This window comes from Pongo abelii, chromosome 15, assembly GCF_028885655.2.
Source record: "Pongo abelii isolate AG06213 chromosome 15, NHGRI_mPonAbe1-v2.0_pri, whole genome shotgun sequence".
In the NCBI taxonomy this organism is placed as follows: domain Eukaryota; kingdom Metazoa; phylum Chordata; class Mammalia; order Primates; family Hominidae; genus Pongo; species Pongo abelii.
This window is the reverse complement of record NC_072000.2, coordinates 85,091,719-85,114,671: the sequence shown is the minus strand read 5'-3', so window position 1 is coordinate 85,114,671 and position 22,953 is coordinate 85,091,719. Positions and strand designations below refer to the sequence as shown.

At 34.9% G+C, this 22,953-nt stretch overlaps 1 protein-coding gene across 15 annotated transcripts in view; it reads left to right on the top strand.

Annotated features, from left to right (window-relative positions):
* CEP128 (centrosomal protein 128) overlaps positions 1-22,953 on the top strand; it is a 449,614-nt gene that overhangs the window by 93,774 nt on the left and 332,887 nt on the right. For all 15 annotated transcript variants that reach the window (XM_063715661.1, XM_063715658.1, XM_063715660.1 and 12 more), the window contains 4 exons: positions 6,021-6,107; positions 8,479-8,553; positions 10,421-10,553; positions 15,437-15,588. In XM_063715661.1, the coding sequence (XP_063571731.1) occupies positions 6,021-6,107; positions 8,479-8,553; positions 10,421-10,553; positions 15,437-15,588 (447 nt within the window). The remainder of the gene's footprint in view (positions 1-6,020; positions 6,108-8,478; positions 8,554-10,420; positions 10,554-15,436; positions 15,589-22,953) is intronic.

The following is a 22,953-nucleotide window of genomic DNA, read 5'->3' as shown; positions in this document are numbered from 1 at the left end:
TTCTTATAATCTGATTTCTATATAATTAACATTTATGTCATGTCTTCTGAAGCTTTTTACTTTATTAAGAAAATAATACTAAAGGCTATTAATTATTAAATGCTTGCAATGTACTTTCTGCTCCATTCAGTTCCTCATTTTAACTGTCTTTCTCCAAAATTCTACCATGTATGTTATCTTACACTTTCTTATTTAAGTATTTTTGTAAAATGTGTGTTTTTCGGGATGTCTTCCTGGGCTGATCAGTTTGCTTATAGCTCCCTTGATCCTACCATCCTCTAACCGTGAGCTAGTGCCCATATGACTTTTTTGTTCTTCTTTTATGTCTTCTTTCCCCACTGGTAACTATTGAGATTATATTCAGTTTCTAGGTTCTTGAAGAGTCATCACTTATTCTATTATGGACTTTGACTTCTTTCTTTGTTCTGCTTAATCTTTCAGCATATGTATAAGCGTTCTTGTAAAGCACCTGTAATTCTATTGGGGAATAGTAGAAGTTTATATGTTAAATAAATGCTCTTATTGCTACTGTGAGTTGTGTTTAAGCCTGACACATATTTTATGTTCATGCCAACTATTACTAGATCTCAAATTATGTTTAATCACTTTTACTTTGCTATGTGTACTTATATGTTCTTGCCAATGTTGTCATTGTAAATTATAACAAATAAGGCTAGCATGAATCTGTGTGAGTCACTTTGTGTAGCACCATATGCAAATAGACATTTAATGCTGTTAATGCTATGATGATGATGAAAAATGTCTGCTGCCCCTGTTGACTGAACTGCTGCCTGACAATAGACTGAGATTTTCTGTGTGCAGGACTTGTTCAATTTCTATGTTATGCTTTTCTTGAAGAGTGGAATGTTTCTATCTATGTTTTCAGTGAATTTATGCTAGGCCATCTGTTTATAAAGCCCATTTCCATCATTATCAATTAATATTTATTGGGCAACTACTGAGTGCATAGTAATATTGTACAAACAAAAACCATTTTGTTACAGATAGACTTATTCATTGGCTTAGTACTGTTTTATTTTTATTAGAAAATAGTGAAAAACAAAAAAAACCCTTCTAAACCCAAAGGCAAAAAATAACATCCTTTAACTCTGAACACTGAAAGATGTTGTATATTTACAGAGCTTTCTGTTCAAAGATATACAACTTGAGAAATTCTAAATTAAATTTCCATAATTATCTATGATCTTCTATTTGTCAACAATCCTAACTCAGTGGTCCTGCATTTAGAAAGTCAAATGAAGTATTATATTACTCTGGATTTCTAATAAAACTATGCATCTCTTTTTGAGAGGAAACTACTCGGATAAAAACAGACCTTCTACTAGGAGCATTTGTTTTTTAATTTTGAAGGAAATCCTGGAAAGTGCACTTGTTGGGCTCAGATTTAACTTTACTTGCAACATTTTATTAAGTAAAAGATTGCATAAAAATATAATCTGTTCCAGTAAAAGCAATGACATGTTAGGGAATAATACTCATTACCATTGTTGCTTTTGAATTAAAGAAGTTAAAAGACTTGTATGTCTTTTTAGCATACTGGCTTTTTTATGAAGTAATTAAGGTTTTGTTTTGCAGATTGGCAAATTTATAACATTTGAAGAATGAAATCCTGACACTAGTCAACAGGGGTTTTACCTTTGAGTTATTTTTGTAGTCATGGTATTGAATTTTTGCTGATTCATTCATAGTCTCTGGTCTAGTTAGCCTTCTGTGAGGCCCTTGGCTAGGTTTAGGGTAAAGATTGTGTCCATGAAACAGAGCAAAGGGAATTGGTGATTAAACTCATGACCTTGTTTGGGTTCATTGTCACTGGATGCCCTAAACAGTGGTGGATTCCGTAGGTATTGGGCATAGTGGAACCAAGAAGTTTGTTTGTTCATTGGAGAAAATAGGTCAGAAAAAGCATCCATCTCTTCCACCAAGATAATTCCTATAAGAGCCCTTGTGGATTCTTGAGATTTTCGAAATAATAAACATCTTATAAGAAGAGAAAAATGAAAAAAACAAAAAACACATCTAGGCCATTCTTAAAATAAAACCTTGACCTTTATATTGAAATACCATAGGTATCTTTAAGGAATGTTATTAAGGATTACTATTACTATTAGAAATAGTATTTAACGTATGATCAATCCTACCTAACTATGTGATGTTGGATATTACCCTTTGAAAAAGAGGAATTGTTGTATTTTGTGACTTTACTTATGTGCTTACCATTTCCATCGGGAAAATACATTTCAATTCGTACCAAGTTTTTTGAATTTCTCCCTTACTTTGATATCCCTCAAGTAGGTATGGTATCATAATAGTATCAATATTGAATTCCTTTTGGACTTTTATCAAGCATTTCTTCTTTTCACCTACCAAAGTGTGTGGTGTGTGCGGTTTGTTTTATTTTTTATTTTTTAAGTTGTAGTTGTTGGTATAGAATTTCCTTTCCTTGGTCATGGCTGAAAAATAAATTTCTTTGAACAACTTAAGTAATACCCACCTAGCTATTTTTAAATTAGATATTGGTTCAGGGATTTAGAATATGAATACGTTGTTTTGTTTTTTTGCCTTGAAAAGAAACTTAATTTTTTTTTGTTTTGGTTTTTGTTGGCACAGATAATCCCCAACTGGATGAACTTAAAGGCTAAAATTTTCCATTACTTTAGCTAGTTCTCATGGGGGAGGAATCTCTAATTTGATTTGAGAAAAAGCATAATTTAGAAATTCAAAGAACATGACAAAAAAAGTATGTGTTAATATAAATGAGTAGTACATGTTCTGAGCAATAAAATCCTGCTGTATTATGCATATAGAGTCCTTTTAAAAATATGTATCATTTTATTGATGTTTGATGGCTTTGAAGCTGTGTTTAAGCGTCCAAAAAGAATTTTAGAGATAGACATCAGATTTCCATCTTAAAAAAATTTTAATTAAATAAAGTTTCCATGATAGTGTTTTATACATACTCAGTACTTAATATTGAGTTTTTGCTTGATTGAAAATGTCACTAAAGCTACCTCAAAATTTTAATATACATAAATATAAACAACTTGTAACTTCAATTTATAGCTCATATGGTCTAACTTGGATTGGAATCACATTATATTCTGTTAAGCTTAAAATATTTTTTTCACTGGCTTTTATTTTCTATCCACGTGAAGAATTTAATTACAAAATATAGTAAGAACAATGATTTTCTAGTTTTCAGTGATATAACTTTTTCATTCTTTATTGTTACCGGAAAAAAAATCTGATTTGATAGTTTGTACCTTCAAGTAAATGATGCTGACTGTTTAATATGAGCACAGACTTGTTTTTCTATAGTGTTGTTAGTTTATCAGTGAATGATCTACATGTTCTTGCCCTTGTGACCAAAGGTGTGCCATTGTAGCACTGCTGAGTGATTAGGAGAACTTGGGATAGGTTATGTTTATAATTTTTCTCCGGAAATTTCATTGGCCTGTGTGGGAATTAACATGCGATTTTTATTTCATTCCCATGCCATCATTCTTAACCAAGCTTGCTGGTCCATTTAAAGCAGACAAAGGGCCTTTAATTCCCTATTTGTTCTACATCTTGGAGTGTGTTATCTGTTAGAGCCTCTTGATAAACATGCTTGTTGTCAGTGTTGTAGAGATTTTTATGGTTAAGTGAGAGGTCTACAAACATTTTTCTTTTCCCCTTTTTACTACTCTCTAAAAGAAAAAGCTACCTTGTTTTTTTTTTATTATATATAACTATGAGAGTTTAGAATCAGCTACCGCTAAGGAAATGCAGTAGTACAATACACGATATGACACACTTAAGGGAAAGAAGAAAAATTGTTGTTATTAAAGATTTAAATGTGCCCCGGGGACCCTCTATTAAGGCTCATTGTTGTTGCTGTGATCTTAAACGTGTAAAAGACAATCTAAATCCTGGAGCAGGGCACATGATAGTTTTTAGCTAAACTGCTCTTAGGAGACAAACAAGCTTTAAAGGACAAAATAACATAATTATTGAAATTCATTGGCATGTGATTTTTTTTTTCTTCTTTTATAACTGCTTTTACTGGGTTAGTTTTAATATAAATCTGAGTTGCTTGATTTAAGTCAAATGGAAAAGAAATCCAGTGCAGGCTTACACCCTTAAAAAAAGGTAGTAAATTAGTTAATGTTTATTATTAAAGTTTAAAAAATGGCTTGTAATTTTGATTTGGTTGATTTAAAAATATCTCTCTTTGAGTATTATCTGTGTTTTCAGTGTTTACAGGTGCATCAATATATATTTAATGGGTCTTAAGTGTCAGATTTTCCTTCTTTGTCTTTCATTTTAAACTAGATAATGTAGAAAAACTGGTTCAATATTCTAGGCTAGAATATTGCATTTGTGTTTACTTGTTGACTGACTCATGGTATATAGAAAGCAGAGCTAGTGTTCAAACTTAATGGCATTTCTAGATGATATAGTGGAAATGTAGTAATTTGCTTTGGATTGTTCCTTAGTATCTCACTTTTGCTTCTTATTGAAAACAATAGAATTGAAGTTATCATTGACAAAAATTTTTTAAGACTTACATATACTTAGAGTAAAAGGAGAAATTGAAAAAAGGAGACTTAAAGTTTTAGGCAGCAAGTAGAGCTATAATAGAAAAGTATATGATTTTGGAAAATCAGTATTATAAACAACTTATCAGATGTTCTAAGGGGAAAGTAAGGAAGAAAGGAGTAGCACAATATTATTTTAGCAAATTTCTAAGTATCCAAGAGAATTAGAGTTTCTTTTATTCAACCAACTTAAACATAGAAATTTGGATTTTTTTTAATTTCATTTTTTTGAGGGTCTCACTCTGTTACCCAGGCTATTACTATTACCAATAATAATAGTTGCATTTTATTGCACATGTGCTAGGAGCCAGACATTGCTTTATGTGCTCTACAGATATCAAACCATTTAGTTTTCACCACTACCCTATAAGTTTGGTATTATTATTTCAATATGAAGAAGCAGTGCACTCAGTTGTTAAGAGGCAGGCAGCCAGAATCTATATCCTGTCTCTGTCACTGAGTAGGTGAGTGACGTTAGGCAGATGATCCAACTCCTTGTGCTCCAATTTTCCCTTTAATAAAATGGGCTTGGAATAATAATAATAATTTATAGAATCATCATGAGGAGTAAATGTATATTTTGAATATATGTAATATATTTATTTATTATATGTAAGAAGAAGAAGAATGCCTGGATGTACTAAACACTGTAAAAGTGTGATAATATTGTTATTCTCAAATCAAAATTATTTTTCATTTTGTTGATGCTTCTCTGCCTCTTTACTCAATTTCTATTTGAGAGTAGGAATTATGGCAGAGGGAGCTGAAATTGATTGAGTATACTTGCATCAAAGCAGTTTTTAACATATTTTGCTGTTTGCCTAAAAATTGTTTTTCTGTTGATCTTGTTGGAAAAAGCTTCTGGCAGCTTGGCTTTTCACAAGCCGTATGGACTTTACACATACACCTTGCTAAGTCTAAACACTAAAATTGTTAAAAATATTTTTTAAACAAATGGAATGCATTTCAGATATTATGAAAGACAGTTCCAAGTATAATTTTCCCCTTTAAGTTTAATTTTGTTCTAACGTAGAAACAAACCAAAGCAAACACTTTTATAGTTAACTTTTGGAATGTGTATTTTCTTAACTTTCTTTTTCCTCATTGTATTAAAGAGGGGAAACTGTAGAAAAGAATACTTGTTTCCAAGAAAACTGTTAGCTATCTAGGCCCTCTAAATAATGTAATAAAATTCCCAAAGATGGGGAAAAAAAGGAAACAAAGTGAATATTAATTAGGATGATCAGGAATTGTTTATATTTTATCCCCACTGAAGTGTTCTTATGAGCAGATTGTAATTTATAGATTTTGTGTAACTCATATCCATGTCTTCTTCAGCCCTAATACATAATAAATTCTAGTAGTGACTTTCAGTTTTGTACATATTTTGGAATAATTTTTTTTCCACCTCTTTCATTCCAGGCACTAAAGAAACAAGAAGCTAAAGCAGATGAGCATGAGGGGGCAATAAAAAATAAGCTAAGACAGACTGAAACTGAGAAGAATCAGGTAAGATTTTAAAAGTTATCTTTCAAAGAATAAAGTGGTTTGGGGCCAGTAGTATTTGTTGAGTGCCTTGAAAAGTGTCCCCAGGATCCTTTAGAACATTGTGAGTTCTTTATCTTTCTATATGGAGTCAATTGGTTCAACAGCTCTTCTACTTGTTAGGACTGGACTTGCTCTTGGAAACAGATAAGCAAGTTGTTTGCTACCTTGTCATCTATAACCACTCTCCTTTCTGAGAGGTGAATTAAACTTTACTTTTTCTTGTTGGAAACATTTAAAGAACTTGACTTTGTTGTAGGGTTAGAAAAGACCTGTCATTTGGTGACTGGATATTTTGGTTATATTCATTTTCATTATAGTGGACAGATATAGTAAGCAGCCAGTTCTGAAAACATTCTCTATTTCTATTAAATATCAACGATCTTTGACATATGTTCATGTCTATGAACACGTAGAGCTTAGCACTTTAGAGTTAGAAAGGAATTCAGAGGCAAAACAACTCTTCCTTAATTTGCGAATAAGTAGATTTAAGGATGAGCTCAAAGTAATGAGTGATGAAGTGAAAATTTGCCCAGTTCTTTACTCCGTATTGCTTTTTTCTACCTACCATTGCCTCCTTTATTTTATTTCACCAACTCATGTAAAGGCAGCTTCCCTGCTGCTTTTAGGGTAAGTGAAGTATGTTAGGTCATCAAATTTGCCCTTTGGGAGTTGCGATGTTGAAATTACACAGGGATTATGATCAATATGGGTTTTGGTTGAGTTCAAAGTCATTTTGCTTCAAGTATGATTTCTTCACTCTATTTCTCCATAGAGACTAAAAAACAGGACAGTATTTATGTGGATTCTGTGATCCCCACATGTACTTTACTTGTTTTTAGTATGACATTTGTTTTATGAGCCACATGTATAATTTTTAAAAAATTATATATTGGGATTTAAAGATATATTTTGAAATAATTATAGATTTATAGGATATTGTAAAACAAGATGCACAGAGAGGTCCCATGCACCCAGTTTACCTCAATGGTAACATTTTGCATAATTGCCATTCAATATCAAAACCAGGAAATTGGTGTTGGTACAATCTACTTAGTTTATACAGATTTCACCAGCTTTATATATATAACTCATTTGTATTTGTGTGTGTGTGTGTGTGTTTGTGTGAAGTTCAATCCATTTTTATCTTGTATAGATTCTTGTTACCACTACCACCATCAGGATACAGAACTGTTCTATCACCACAAGGCTCCCTCATGTTCTTTCATAGGCACACCTACCACATGTACAGTTATTAAATGATTAATATACAGATAGCAGTTGTTCAACTGAAATGATAGTTTAGTATATTACAAATCTAAGCACTTACAAGCGACAATATAAATGTGTGATTTTTATAAAACTATCTTACTGTTACAAAATGCAAACAAGCCTAGCACATATAAGCTCTAAATTGTTAAGAAACTTGTGTTCTATCCTATTACATATTTCAACTTGAAATCATCTAGGCATGTTAGGAGTTTGTAGAATATTTAGTCATTTAACTGGTCACATTTTTTTGAGACGGTGTCTCGCTCTGTTGCCCAGGCTGGAGTGCAGTGGCGTGATTTTGGCTCACTGCAAGCTCCGCCTCCCAGGTTCACGCCATTCTCCTGCCTCAGCCTCCCGAGTAGCTGGGATTACGGGTGTCCGCCACCACACCTGGCTAATTTTTTGTATTTTTAGTAGAGACGGGGTTTCACCGTGTTAGCCAGGATGGTCTTGATCTCCTGAACTGGTCACATTTTTTATTGATATTTATCTAATGGCAGTATCATTACAGAAATTTTAAATGTCTCATTCTGAATTTAGACATTTAAAAATTTAAGGAGTGTCTTATGAATATTAGAAATATTAGGAATGTAGGAAATCACCAATTAGATGAAACTTTTGAGTTATTGGGTCCCTGCAGTTTTTATTCTAATTTAATTAATTTGACACTATATATTCTAATTTAAAGAAAAGAATTGCCTTAGAATTTAGATTAAAGAGATTTAGAATTGGAAGGGATCTTGGAGACTGTTTAATATAAAATACTTATTTTAGAGATGATAGAATGGAGGCCAAAGGAGAAGAGACTTGGACTGGCTCACAGTTGAGGTGAAACTTACTAGATCCCAGACTTCCTGAGGCCTGGTCTAGTTCACTTTACGTTATACGATTCACATTATTTTAATTTAAGTATTGATATATGTTCATAGTGAGATATTTATTCTTTTATATTAGCTGTAAATGTCTTCTGAAAACTTTTCCACTTTTCTCCTTTTAAACTGTGCCCATAATAATTTAGTTATCTTCTGCTTCATTGGACATTTTTCTTTATCCTTAACTCTAGCTTGAACAGGAATTGGAGCTATCTCGAAGGTTATTGAATCAATCAGAAGGCAGCCGAGAAACACTTTTGCATCAGGTAAGTCTATGCAAGTTATTATAATATACTTTTACATTAAATCAGGATTGAGTAGCTCTATTTAAATGTCTTTGTGAAAGGGGAAAAAAAAAAACTAGGTCTAGAAAAAATGTTTTCCTAAGGAATGTATATTAGCACACCTAAGCAAAGGATAAAATTCTTTCAGGGAAATTCAGAGAAAGCTAGTGCAAACACCAGCCAAAGTCCCCACTGTGACGGTGTTATCTTGCTGATTGCTGCTACAACTGACTACTTATCTCTCTTAGCATGAGCAGTGTAAAAGTAAGACTGAATGTATAAGAAAATTTTCCCAGGAGCTTAATTTTATTCCAGGAGGCACTGGGAAGTAAAGGAAGAAGTAAACTACATAAAACAGACCTTTGCATGTTTAGGTTACTTTGAATAATGTCATTGTCTTTAATTCATGTTTTCAAGATACTACTTGACCCTTTTAAACCAAAGATAAGGCTTATTTTATTTTATTTTTTTTGAGACGCAATCTTGCTCTGTTGCCAGGCTGGAGTGCAGTGGCACAATCTCAGCTCACCACAACCTCCGCCTCCCGGGTTCAAGCGATTCTCCTGCCTCAGCCTCCCAGTAGCTGGGATTACAGGCATGTGCCACCACACCTGGCTAATGTTTTGTTTTTTTTAGCAGAGACGGGGTTTCACCGTGTTGGTCAGGATGTTCCCGATCTCCTGACCTCGTGATTCCCCGCCTCGGCCTCCCAAAGTGCTGGGATTATAGGTGTGAGCCACCACGCCTGGCCAATAAGGCTTAATTTTAAAGTATAACATTTTGCATTCCATCAGCCCATAAAGGGAGTTTGGCGCTTCTGATGTTTAAAGTTCAGTAACTTTAAATAACCATCTTACATACATTGGATAAGGGCTTATGGGTTTCTAACTGCCTCTCTGTCTGTGTTTAATACAAACTGCAATTATACTTTCTTCTGTTTTGAAGTGTATGTTATATAACACACCTTCAGAATATGCTAAGGGTAGGCAAAGATGTCAAGCATTATAGATGTTCAGAAGGAGTATTACATTCTGACAATTGGTGCTGAAAAATACAAGATAGCACCTGTTTTACAAAACCTTTGAAAATATTCGCTGACTTTGTTCTGCAGCCAGTGGTCACATGGAATTAATTTTGGCAGAGTTCAAACTTTCCTTTTTGGAAGTTTATATTTGTATTGAATTCCATTCTGATTTGTTTGGAACTCTGACTTATAATCTCCAGTTTCAGTTATGGAAGCAAGAGATTTCTTTGTTTAGATTGTCATTGTGATTTTAGCTGAATCTTTTTGCCACTGTTAACTTGTTTAATGTTCATTTGGAAGTACCGGCTATGTGCTAGGTAATTTGGCAGTCTAAGGATAGAAAGATAAACAAATCAGTTTCTGACTTCAAGGAGTTTAGAGTTTATTCAACAGCATCTATTATATACTTATTTTGAGCATGATTTTAATATCAAAATATGCCAAATCATGATCATTTATCTTGAATTTAACAACCAATAGACCATGTTTACATGAAAGCAAATGGGTGAAAATAGAAAAATATAAGAAGTATAATACTTAATTGAAATTGATTTGGGTTAATAGCAATGGAGTAGACTGAGGACAAAATAAGTGATTAAAAAAAATCTAGTCACATTCTTTGCCACAATGGACACAGAGAAGGAAAAACCATTCATTTATTCTTTGTGGAAGAAATGAGAGGAATGAGGAAAGGGAGCAGGAAACCGTTCCACTATGCTTGGAAGGAGATTAACCTGGATTCAACTTGTGTTTACAATAGCCCATTTGGAGTAGGTCTTTCTCTGATTGTGAAAACCGATGTTTGATTTTTGACCATGTGTTTAGGTAGAAGAACTGCGTACACAACTTACGAAAGCAGAGGGTGATCGAAAGGGTTTACAGCATCAAGTATCTCAGATTTCCAAGCAACAGTCAAACTATCAGGATGAACAAGGGGAGGACTGGAGGTTTAGGAGAGGTAAAAGTAGATTTGTACCTAATAATGTGATAATTTGTGTGGGGGCTTTTTGGTTTTTCTTAGAAAATACTTTTCATCCTCAGAATTGCATTCCTTTGTGATGCTCATGTCATACTATTTCTTGATCCATTAAAAATTTTCTGATAAGTTGATAATAATTTAGCATCATCCCATTTTAATATCTTCCCTGCTTGGTTCAAACCCATTTAGGCTATTAGACCTACTTAACCATGGGGCTTTCTCTTAGAAAGAGCCTGCAAAAGCAGTGGTTTTTCCAGCCTCCTATTCCCATGCTCAAATATATGTGCATATGTGTAAGTGTGTACCAGTCTTTGTACTTAAATTGTAAATGTTGCTCTGTCTTTCACATTCTCTTATCTCAATTTTCAATATAAGAGAAATTAAAGTCAATACCCTATCTTTTTTGTCATCTGGAGTTGGTGACAAAAATTAATCACAACTCAGAAGTGGTCATGAGGTATATCACTGGCTTTTTATGTGGATTAGGAATGCTTTGTGTTTGAAAAATATTAGGATACCTTCTCAGTGGAGGTGTTAAATTATGGAATTTAATAACTGGATGTATGTTCAGGCTTAATAATGATAATATTGAGTTTATATAATTGTTTCTATTAGGTGAGTTCACATTGCCCAGCTTCTGTGTTATCCCAATAATGAGGCTTCCTACGCAAGTGCTCAAAGTATTGGTGAAATTTTTATAAGTGTTTGATGTACTGTTAAATTCAGGGAAGGTAAACGTTGCCCCAGACTTTCCAAATACACCTCCATATGTTGCCTAAGCTAGAATTTCCACATTGCCAGAAAATCTTCAATGGATGACAAATTTTGACAAAGCTATTCTAATATATTTTCTTAGTCTGTTTTGTGTTACACTAAAAGAATACCTGAGGCTGGATAATTTACAAAGAAAAAAGCTTTATTTAGATCGCAGTTCTGTAGGCTGTACCAGAAGCATGGCTCTGGCATCTGCTGGAATTCCGGGGAGGAGTTTTGTGCTCCATCCAAACAATGCAAAAGAGGTCAAATGGGGAGTGGGGATGTGTAAAGGGGGACCAAATTCAAGGGATGTCCTGGCGTTCTGACAACCCACTCTTGTCTGAACTAATCAGTTCCCTTGAGAACCAATCCAGCCTCAGGAGAGCAAGAACTCACTCCTACTACAAGAAGGACACCAAGCCGTTCATGAGGGACCTGTCTCTGTGACCCAAACACCTCCCAGTAGGCCCCATCTCCTAACAGCCATAGTGGGGATAAAATGTCACCATGAGATTTGGTGAGGACAAATAAACTATATCCAAATCTTAGCATATTTTTATTTGTATGCCGTTAAGTTTCATGTGATATAATTTAAGTATCATTTGACCCAGAATATCACTTGTTTTTAAACAATCCTAAGCTGTTAGCTTCTTCATCAGACTTCATAAAGATGCACATAGGAATTGTTGGAACAAAGACCAACACATTTGTTATGTTTTGATACCTCATAAAATGTAATTATTTATGTTGTAAGTCTTTGAGGACTAAAAGTATTGAGCTTTTCTTAGCTACTTATCAGGTACGAAAAAAATTTTGGAAGTTTTTTTATATATATATGATAATGGACTTCTTCACCTTTTAACAATTGTAGAGTTTTTCATCTTTACAGAATACTTACATTATTTAAAGACAGTTCTACATTAGAAATCATAGTTATCGCATTTTCAGCTGGTATTTCTTCCTCTGGCCACTGCAAAATGGGTTCCACCTCTATTTGTAAAATTGACTTTGCATGATTTGCTAGCAATCTCCTCTGTCAATTCCAAGGATGTCGTTGCATTACTTATTTTACTGTTACCTGCTTATTTCTTCTTCCTTCTTGAAACTCTTCCTCTGACTTCTATGCCCCTTGCCTTTCCTAATTCTTCTGCCTTAGTTATTTACATTCTTTGTATTTGAATCTTTTTGCTGTGTTAACAGTTTGTCTTTTAAATGTTGGTTTTGCCTACTATCCTATTCATGGCTTTTGTTACTTAGTATTTCTGCCTGGGAATTCATTAAAAATTATCACCTAAAGGTGATAATTCCTAAATCTAGCTCTATTTGCCCTCCTAACCATTGGCCCTCCAGATGGAGTTGCTCATTGGATATCTCCGTATGCTGTTCCTCAGAATGCATGTTGATACACAGCTGAATTCATCGTCTCCTCAAAACGTGTTTTTATTTCCTGTCTCAGTGTGTGGCTTCATCCTCCATCCAGACATCTAAGCCTAAAATGCAAAGAACATAGAAATTATTTATTCTCTCCTCCATATAATTAGTTTCTACCTCATGCCTATTTGTACATCCTGGTATCTCCTGAATTTGCAACATTCTCTTTCTTATTCCCACTGCCCCAGCTTAAGCATGCTTGGGTCAGTATAGGACATGTAGTACTCTCTTGTCTTACCTATTCTGGCTTCTCTGTAATCTATTTTCTTTCCTACTACTAAAGGGCACTATTCTTATTTCTTATTTCTATATTAATGATTATAAAAAGGACCCAAGAATAAAGAGGTTGAGTTACTTGCCCAAGATCACACATGAGGGAAGTAGCAGACTCCAATTTTTTTTTCCCCAAACTTGAGATCTTAACTGCTATCCTATACTGACCAAGCATTCTCCAAAATGGAGTGTTTATAATGCTGTTTATATTTTATACTTTTTGTTTTAAATATTTTAACTTTTTTGGGAAATGTTTACGTATACTACATGTGTATGTATGTATAGATGTGTGTGTATATTTATCTTTACTAGTATATATATATATATATGTAAACATACCAAAATATATCTCCGTATCAAATATATATGTTTCATAAAGTATACATATATGTATACATACATGCCTTCATATTTTATATAATATATATCCGTTCTAATGTTACATCCATGTGTTATATATCAAGAAACGTATCAATATATACATATTATTGAGACATGTTATATGCACACAAATATACACATATGTATAAAATAAAATACATATATTTATAAAATAAACAAATACATTTACAAATAGATAAATATGTACATTTGCAGGTTGGATACCTATCAGAAGTAGGGAAAGTAGGGCTCATGGGCCAAATCCAGACTGCCACCTGTTTTTGTAAATAAACTTTATTGGAACACAGCTACTCCCATTCATTTATGCAACGTCTAGGCTACTTTTGCAATACAGTGGTTGAATTGAGTAGTTATGACAGAAATCATATAGCTAAGGTATTTATTATCTGATCCTTTATAGAAAATGTTTGCTGATGCTTGGTTTGTAGGATAAATTCTTCTAAGTTTCCTAGCAACACATAAACTCTGTTGACACTCCCTCCTCCCATCCTCACAACATACAAGATGTATTAGCTACTTGAAACTACTGTGTGTGCAATTACCTGAATGTTAAATTCAGTTTTGTACCTGTATTCTTTATGGTATGTGCTTTCCCTAAAAACACCCCAACTCCTTCTCCTTTGCTTGGTGAAATTTTGTATTCATTCTTTATGTCTGACTTAGTTCTCAGTTCTTCCTACTTTAGTTCCTCACTGAGACAGAGCTAATCCCTTTTACTGTTTGTACTGTTTCTGTATAATCCACACGTATCTATCAGCGCTCTTATCATCCTATTGAAATGCCCATATGTCTTCCATTCTAATATGTACAATTTTGAACACTAATATTCTGAAGTTGGAATGTATTTTATGAATGATGTATAAATTTAATTTGTTAGTGTTTTCTTCTTTCATTCCCTCCTTTTTTTTTTTCTGGAAAGGAAACCACTAGAAAGATAGTAGTTTTAAAATGACAGACAGTATATGTTCCAATTGTTGACATTTTAGACTCCATAAAGTACTTTATATTTTGTCTCTATTCTTGGGATATGTATTAGTCTGTTCTCACACTGCTAATAAAGACATACTTGGGACTGGGTAATTTATAAAGGAAAGAGGTTTAATGGACTCACAGTTCCACATGGCTGGGGAGGCCTCACAATCATGATGGAAGGCAAAGGAAAAGCAAAGGCATGTCTTACATGGTAGCAGGGAATAGAGCTTGTGTAGGGGAACTCTCTTTTATAAAACCATCAGATCTCATGGGACTTATTCACTGTCATGAGAACAGCATGGAAAGAGCTGCCCCCATGATTCAATTACCTCCCACTTGGTCCCTCCCACAACATGTGGGAATTATGGGAGCTACAATTCAAGATGAGATTTGAGTGGGGCAGAGCCAAACCACATCAGGATGTAAGCTCATTGAGGATGAAGTTTTGTTATTTGTCCTTATATTACAAGAAGGTATTATAGTCCCCTGTGTAGCATAGGTCAATTATTTCATGTTGATTTAAATACTAAGTCAATTTATATTGTTAAATGATATATTAATTTCAGGTAATAATCTCCAGATGAGTAAGGATTAGTAAATTGGTTGGTCATACACAATCAGAGATTTAATAGCATCATTTGTTGTTTATGTTGCAAAAAAATACTTCGTAGATGAAGTAGCTTAGTTGAAAACTTTTTGTATTTTTGTTTTACCGTTTGGAGATAATGTAGAGATGTGAGGAAAATTTAAAAATGTGTATGATTTTCTTGAAATAAATTGCAGTAGAAATCAGGTAACATTTTAAGTTTTAGTATCAAACTGGAATAATATTTGATGACATAGCAATGTATATGTTTTTGAAAGCTATAAAACTTGAAACAACAGGCTGGCAAAGTCTGTTGAGTAACAGTGTCAGTAAATGGATTATGATAGCTAGAATATTGAAACATCAGGGCTCAGTACTATTTGAAAGTACATTCTTCTGTGAGTAAAGAACAACCCTTGAGCCTTACATTTTGTCTCTTAAGGGGTTGAGCGGGAAAAACAGGACCTGGAGAAGCAAATGTCAGATTTGAGAGTGCAGCTGAACTTCAGTGCAATGGCATCTGAGTTAGAGGAAGTGAAACGGTGCATGGAGAGAAAAGACAAGGAGAAAGCACATTTGGCATCACAAGTAGAGGTGACTTTGCTCTTTTTAAGTCATATTTGAAATATTTCAATTTTATCTCATGGAATTGCTTAATGAAATTTTAATATAAAGATGTGTTATTTTATGAACTCTAGTGTGAGCATTGATAATATAAAGTTATATTAATGACTAATTTACTTATATGTAGAAATTTCTATGGATTCATTTCTCTTTCATTCAGGACCCCAAAGCCAGGAACCTGGATGATTTTCCTTTATTATTTTACAGAGAAATCCTTTACTATTTTTAAATTTGAAAATATTTTTGTTCTAATAGCAATTGAACCCTTTCTACAGACAGAAGGGACCTTTTTTGTTTGAGAGAACAGTGAATTATTATTTATTTTGCGGGTGAAACTGGCAGAATGCATAGTGAAAAGATGTTACCGATAATTCTTCTTTGGAACCATAAAGCTTTTCAGACCTCTAGTTGTTCTGCATGAGGTGGAATTGCGATGCCTCCATTTATTTAGAGTTGTGTAGCAATCATGGATGATGTGGTAACCGTGAATGGAGTATAACTAGGCAGCTACCATTTCCTGCTTTTATTTAGCATAGATGAGGTAATTATCAGTATATATTAAAAATCAAAGGAAAGGACCTCATAAAAGGAAATGGTTTAATTGAAATTACAATTATGCAAATTAGATTAAACATGGATGACACATTTGGAAACAGATATGTATCAATCCTCCCTGTATCTGTTTTTGTAAGTGAAGTTGTGTTCTAATTTCAAGTATTTCCAAAATTAAAATGAAAGGTAGAAAATTAGTGTTAAAAGCACCTAATTTTATATAACCCAAAGGAAATATTTAATGTTACTCGTCTGTGTTTCTCTTTCATCTTGTCAGCACATCAATAGAAAATGTCTTTTAAATTTGGTTCAAGATTCAAATTGTAAAGATAATGAAATATTAACATACTCTTTACAAAACCCTCTACATGTTTAATAAAGACTTACTTGAAATTGTCTCAGAGCAATGGTAATTATACAACTTTTAAAGTTTGCTTCATGGGTATTATTTTAGCCCTTGATCCTGCTGATGAAAATGCTAAAATATGATTATTTTGCTGAAGTCACATATTTAAAAAGAAACTATGCTGGATAGATCTAAAAGGTAGAAAAATCCCTTTGCTCTATGTTCATAACCACACGTTGGTCCTCCCTCCCTTCTTTCCTGCCTTCACGTTGTTTCTTTTCACTTGCCATCATGGTGTATGTTGGGAAAAAATCTCAAATATGTGAGCACTAAAAAAATTATTTGTAATAGCCTAATAATGCTCTTATTCAAGATTCCTGGCTTTCCCCTTGTCCCAACTTAATAGTTCTTTTACAATTTCATATGGGTTAGGGGAAGAATTTGAGTCCTCTTGGGTTAGTTTGGTTTGGTTATATAGAGTTTGGGTGTGAAAAACAATTGGAGGAAAGGTTTTTACAACACAGCAAATATTATTGACTGCCTGTTACATGCCAGATACTGTTCTAGGTGCTGGCAACATAGCAAAGAACACAAATGCAGCCGATTCCTTGTTTCTCACAGTGGATCTAAAATGGATGCAGGCTGGGAGCAGTGGCTTGTGCCTGTAGTCTCGGCTACTCAAGAGGATGAGGTGAGAGGATTGCTTGAGCCAGGCGTTCAAGGCTGCAGCGAGCTGTGATTGTGCCACTGCACTCCAGCCTAGGCGACATAGTAAGACTCTGTCTCTAAAAAATAAATAAATAAAAATAAAATTGATGCAGAAAGTTCTTTGAGTTTGTCTTGCTTCTAAGAATAAATTTCTTTTTGAGAATGAAATTTTTTTTTCCAGTTGCCATTGCAAAGGACATCACAAAGACAGTGTTTATCCCTGTAAGACATTAGCATTAACTAGTGTTATTTTTTCTGATTTTCTTATTTTGAACAATAAAATAGTTAATTAAATTTGCAGCTGTTTCTGATTTAGTGACACTTCTGATTTTCCCTTATTTTTCATTGTAAAAGAACTATTAAGTTAGAACAAGTTTATTGTCTGTATCACTAATGTTCTTACGGCACCTTCTGGAGGCCATTTGAATATCTTTGTTACCAAGCTATTCTCAAAGTGATGTCTCATGCAGACTTTGTGAGATACTAGGTCATAGATTACTCAATTGTAACCTCTAACAATTGAGAATTTTCTTGAAATTTAGTCTCTGCTTTATTTTTGGAACATATTGGGTAGTATGAAGCTGTTGACTTATGCATTCTATTAAAAAAGAGAGATTAATCTTCTTTAGTTGCTTTTCAGAGAACAAATATGAACAAAAAAGATGCACAAAATGAGATCATTGGTCAGGCCCAAGAACATATATATAGTAACAGTTCTTATGATTTATTCAATCATTAATGTCTTTCTTTTTAACCTTCACTTTCTGACACCTCTCCTATAGAACCTCATATGTGGTCTTGTCAAATAATTCCTTTTTTCTTAAACTTCCCTACTCAGCTCCATCATTTTTTCCTTTGTGCCAGTTGTTCACTGTTTCTGTGAACAACTTTGAATGTCTTTTCTTTCTTTTTGTGGAAATCCTAAACTTTTTCCACCATGTAAAAGTGGAATTGGATTATATCAGCTGTAAGTGATCCTTTCTGAATAATCCTTTTGTCCATATCACTAATATTCTTATGGTGCCTTTCTCACACTCTCTTGAAGTAATCTGGGTACGTTTTGTTAAAAATTTCATAGTGGGGCCAGGCACTATGGCTGGCTCATGCCTGTAATCCCAGCACTTTGGGAGGCCAAGGCAGGCGGATCACTTGAGGTCAGGAGTTCAAAACCAGCCTGGCCAACATGGTGAAACCACATCTCTACTACAGATACAAAAATTAGCTGGGTGTGGTGGCAGGTGCCTGTAATCCTAGCTACTTGGGAGGCTGAGGCAGGAGAATTGCTTGAACCTGGGGGCAGAGGTTGCAGTGAGCGGAGATCGCACCACTGCACACTCCAGAATGGGCAACAGAGTGAGACTTCATCTCCAAAAAAAAAAAAAAAAAAAAAAAAAGCAAAGTAGGCCAAAATAAAGTAGAAAAAGAGACTCAGGAAAAAGCCAGCTGCTCTGTCACCAAGACAGAGTGAACTTTGGTGCCATTATGTTGGTGGAGACATCATGTTTCAAGGTCTTGTCCTCACATCTGGAAACTTGAGTTTTCTGTGTGTGACCCAGGAGACTGGCTCATATTAACAATGCAACTCAGAAGAGAGAAGTATAGGTCAATGCAAAAGTAATTGCAAAAACCGAGATTACTTTTGCACCGACCTAATATACAAAAGAGTATACCACTTCACTGATTTACCCTGTGAGAGCCTTATACAGATATGAAAACATTATTCTCTTATGCAGGGCACCAATTTCCTAATTTTCTGGCTTTAGAATTAGTAACCAAAAAATTGCTTAATGAACACAGAATCAGAGAATAACGATGTCTTAAGGGTTGTTTGTTCATAATTATCGGAGAACTTCTCAACCTCCCACCTCCCTTTTTACAGAGTCCTTACAACCAGAGATACCGTATACTTCAGCTAGATTCTATGTCTTTATTCCTGGAGTGTGTTGAACTGACATCTCTTCTCATTCCAGCAATCTTCTATGCTTTCGCTCTGATGCTCAGTCTTATGTTTAATTTTTCTTTTGATATGTTGCTGTGCACAGATTTTGCTCTGGGCCACTTACTAGTGTGCACTGATGTTATAATTCAGAGTTGTGGCATTCTGGGAGCCACTTATGAATTTAAAGCTTCTATTCCTGTTGATATTACAAATGGGTTAAGAACCAAGTTTTATCTCTGTGTCCCTATGTGTTCCCACACGGTCTTACCTATACTAGGTGCTTAATTAGTATTTATTGAATGAAATAATACGTTGTAAAAAATTTATGTTTTTTTTTGAAAGCTAATATTTGCTATCTAGTCATTTCTTAAAAGCACATCCATTTCTGGAAGATTTGTCAGTATTTAAGGGGACCTTTGCTGTATCTTACTAATTGCATTAGTTTTTGTTGATCCAGAATATATATTTCAAGCAGTTGTTTTACATTAGAGAAAAACAGTAAAAATGTCTCTTAAAAAAACAATGGAAGGAAGCTACATTTGAGTTTGCATAATTTACCTTTTAAATTGTACCTAAGATCTTAAATCTGTATATGCATAGAAAATACTAAGTACACTTTTCCCTTCTAAACTCAAGTTGAACCTCATTAACCTTGATAGCCTATTTGTATTCATAAGAATTCCAAGCATCCTTGATCAGTTATTTCCCCTGATTTAATCTTTGCCTCCATCTTCCGTCAAGTTACTCTTCTTGAAAAAAAATTTGACTTTTAAATTCGAGGAAGAACTTCAAAGAAAGAAAAAAACAAGGTGCTGAACATCATTTAGATTAAATGTTGAAAGTGATAATTAAGTGACAACTGACATGATAATTCATTAGCAGAAACTTGGGACTATAATGGGAGATTTTAATTCTTTTAAAAAAGAGGATGGTAGAAAAAAGAAAGGATAATCAATAATAGCTTATTTTTATGATTAGTACAGTACAAATAGAAGGAAGGTTGTTTCTTTTACCATAAACTCTTGATTCATGCATTTCTTTCATAAAGCTGACCATTTTACTGTATGTCCACTTTAATATTACTTTTAATAATGAGATTAAACCCTTTTTGGAGACCAAAGGTCTTAGAGACCTTAATTATGCTGGTTTTAATTTCATGTTCTACTTCATTTTTAAAATCTTAATTTCTTCCTTATCTAAGTGTATATTGTAAAATATGCTATTACCTGAATAGCAAGTAATTTTTAATACCTAGATTAGATTATAAAGAAAACAAACATTGGCCACAAGTTTGTAGAGAGAAGCTATTAATAAAGTTATTGTATCTAGTGGAAAGGAGGTCTGCTTCTGTTATTAACCAAATTTACTCTGATTTTTCACAAAGATGACTATTGGCAGAGCCGTTTTTTTTTTTTTTTTTTTTTTTTTTTGAGACAGAATCTTGCTCTGTCACCCAGGCTGGAGTGCAGTGGTGCGATCTCGGCTCACTGCAACCTCCACCTCCTGGGTTCAAGTGATTCTCCTGCTTCAGCCTCCTGAGTAGCTGGGATTACAGGCATGTGCTACCACGCCTGGCTAATTTTTGTATTTTTAGTAGAGACGGGGTTTCACCATGTTGGCCAGGCTGGTCTCAAACTCCCGACCTCATGATCCGCCCATCTTGGCCTTCCAAAGTGCTAGGATTACAGGTGTGAGCCACCATGCCCGGCTGAGATGTTCTGCAAGTAAAAACCCTATAACTAAATAAGCCTTTATACCTATTAGAAGACTTGGTTTAATTCTTAGATCTTTCATCTGTATGAAAAAAATGAATTTTGGGAGTTATGAGGAAAGGTAGTTTTTCTGTTTTCTTTAACTCTTTGAGTTGCAGAAAGCAGAAGTGGACCGAATATTTTAATTTTTTCTTGAATGTATTACTAATATATTAGCTTGTATTTATTACTAATTACTAATTAGTTTGTATTTATTACTAATTACTAATAGTTTGTATGTATTACTAATACATTAGTTTGTCATTTGAATGTGGTCAGTAAAACAGTTTAGAAATAAAATATCTATTTTCAAGTTTCTTTGTTTTCTGAAACCATAATAATTTCTGCCTTATGTTTTTTACATATAAATTAAATAGGGCTGAGCATAATGGCTCACGCCTGTAATCCCAGCACTTTGGGAGGCTAAGGCTGGAGGATTGCCTGAGCTTAGAAGTTCAAGACCAGCCTGGGCAACATAGTGAAACCCCATAACTACAAAAAAGTACAAAAAATAGCTGGGCGTGGTAGCATGTGCCTCTAATACCAATTACTTGGGGGGTGATATGGTTTGGCTGTGTCCCCACCCAAATCTCATCTTGAATCCCCACTGTTGTGGGAGGGACATGGTGAGAGGTAATTGAATCATGGGGGCAGGTCTTCCCTGTACTGTTCTTATGATAGTGAATAAGTCTCATGAGATCTGCTCTCTTCTCTTGTCTGCCACCATGTAAGACATGCCTTTCACCTTCCGCGATGACTCTGAAGCCCCCCCAACCACGTGGACCTTTAAGTCCATTAAACCTCTTTCTTTTGTAAATTGCCTAGTCTCGGGTGTGTCTTTATCAGCAACATGAAAACAGAATAATACAGCAAATTGGCACCAGGAGTGGAGAGCTGCTATAGGTACACAAAAATGTTGAAGCAGCTTTGGAACTGGGTAACAGGCAGGGGTTGGAACAGTTTAGAAGACTCAAAAGAATACAGGAAAATGTGGGAAAGTTTGGAACTTTCTATAAACTTGTCGAATGGCTTTGCCCAAAATGCTGATAGCATTATGGACAATAAAGTCCAGGGTGAGGTGGTCCCAGATGGAAATGAGCAACTTGTTGGGAACTGGAGCAAAGGTGACTCTTGTTAAGTTTTAGCAAAGAGACAGGTGGCATATTGCGCCTCCACTTGAGATTTGTAGAACTTTGAACTTGAGAGAGATGTTTTAGGATATCTGTCAGAAGAAATTTTTAAGCAGCAAAGCATTCAAGAGGTGACTTGGGTGCTGTTAAAGGCATTCAGTTTTATAAGGGAAGTAGAGCATAAAAGTATGGAGAATTTGCAGCCTGACAATGCAATAGGAAAGAAAATCCCATTTTCTGAGGAGAAATTCAAGCTGGCTGCAGAAATTTGCATAAGTAATGAGAAGCCAAATGTTAATCCCCAAAACAATGGGGAAAATGTCTCCAGGGCATGTCAGAGACTTTTGCAGTAGTCCCTCCCATCACAAGGCCAGTGGCCTAGGAGGAAAAAGTGGTTTCATGGGCCGGGCCCAGGGTCCCCATGTGGTGTGCAGCCTAGGGACTTGGTGCCCTGCATCCCAGCTGCTCCTGCCATGGCTGAAAGGGGCCAATGTAGAGCTCAGGCTGTGGCTTTAGAGGGTGTAAGCCCCAGGCCTTGGCAGCTTCCATGTGGTTTTGAGTGTACGGGTGCACAAAAGTCAAGAATTAAGATTTGGGAACCTCCACCTAGATTTCAGAGGATGTATGCAAATGCCTGGATGCCTAGGCAGAAGCTTGCTGCAGAGGCGGGGCCATCATGGAGAACCTCTGCTAGGGCAATGTGGAAGGGCAATGTGGGGTTGGAACCCCTGCACATTGTCTCTACTGGGGCACTGCCTGGTGGAGCTGTGAGAAGAGGGCCACTTCCTCCAGACCCCAGCATGGTAGATCCATGAACAGCTTGCACTGTATACCTGGAAAAGCCTCAGACACTCAATGCCAGTCCATGAAAGCAGCCATGAGGGGAGCTCTACCCTACAAAGCCACAGG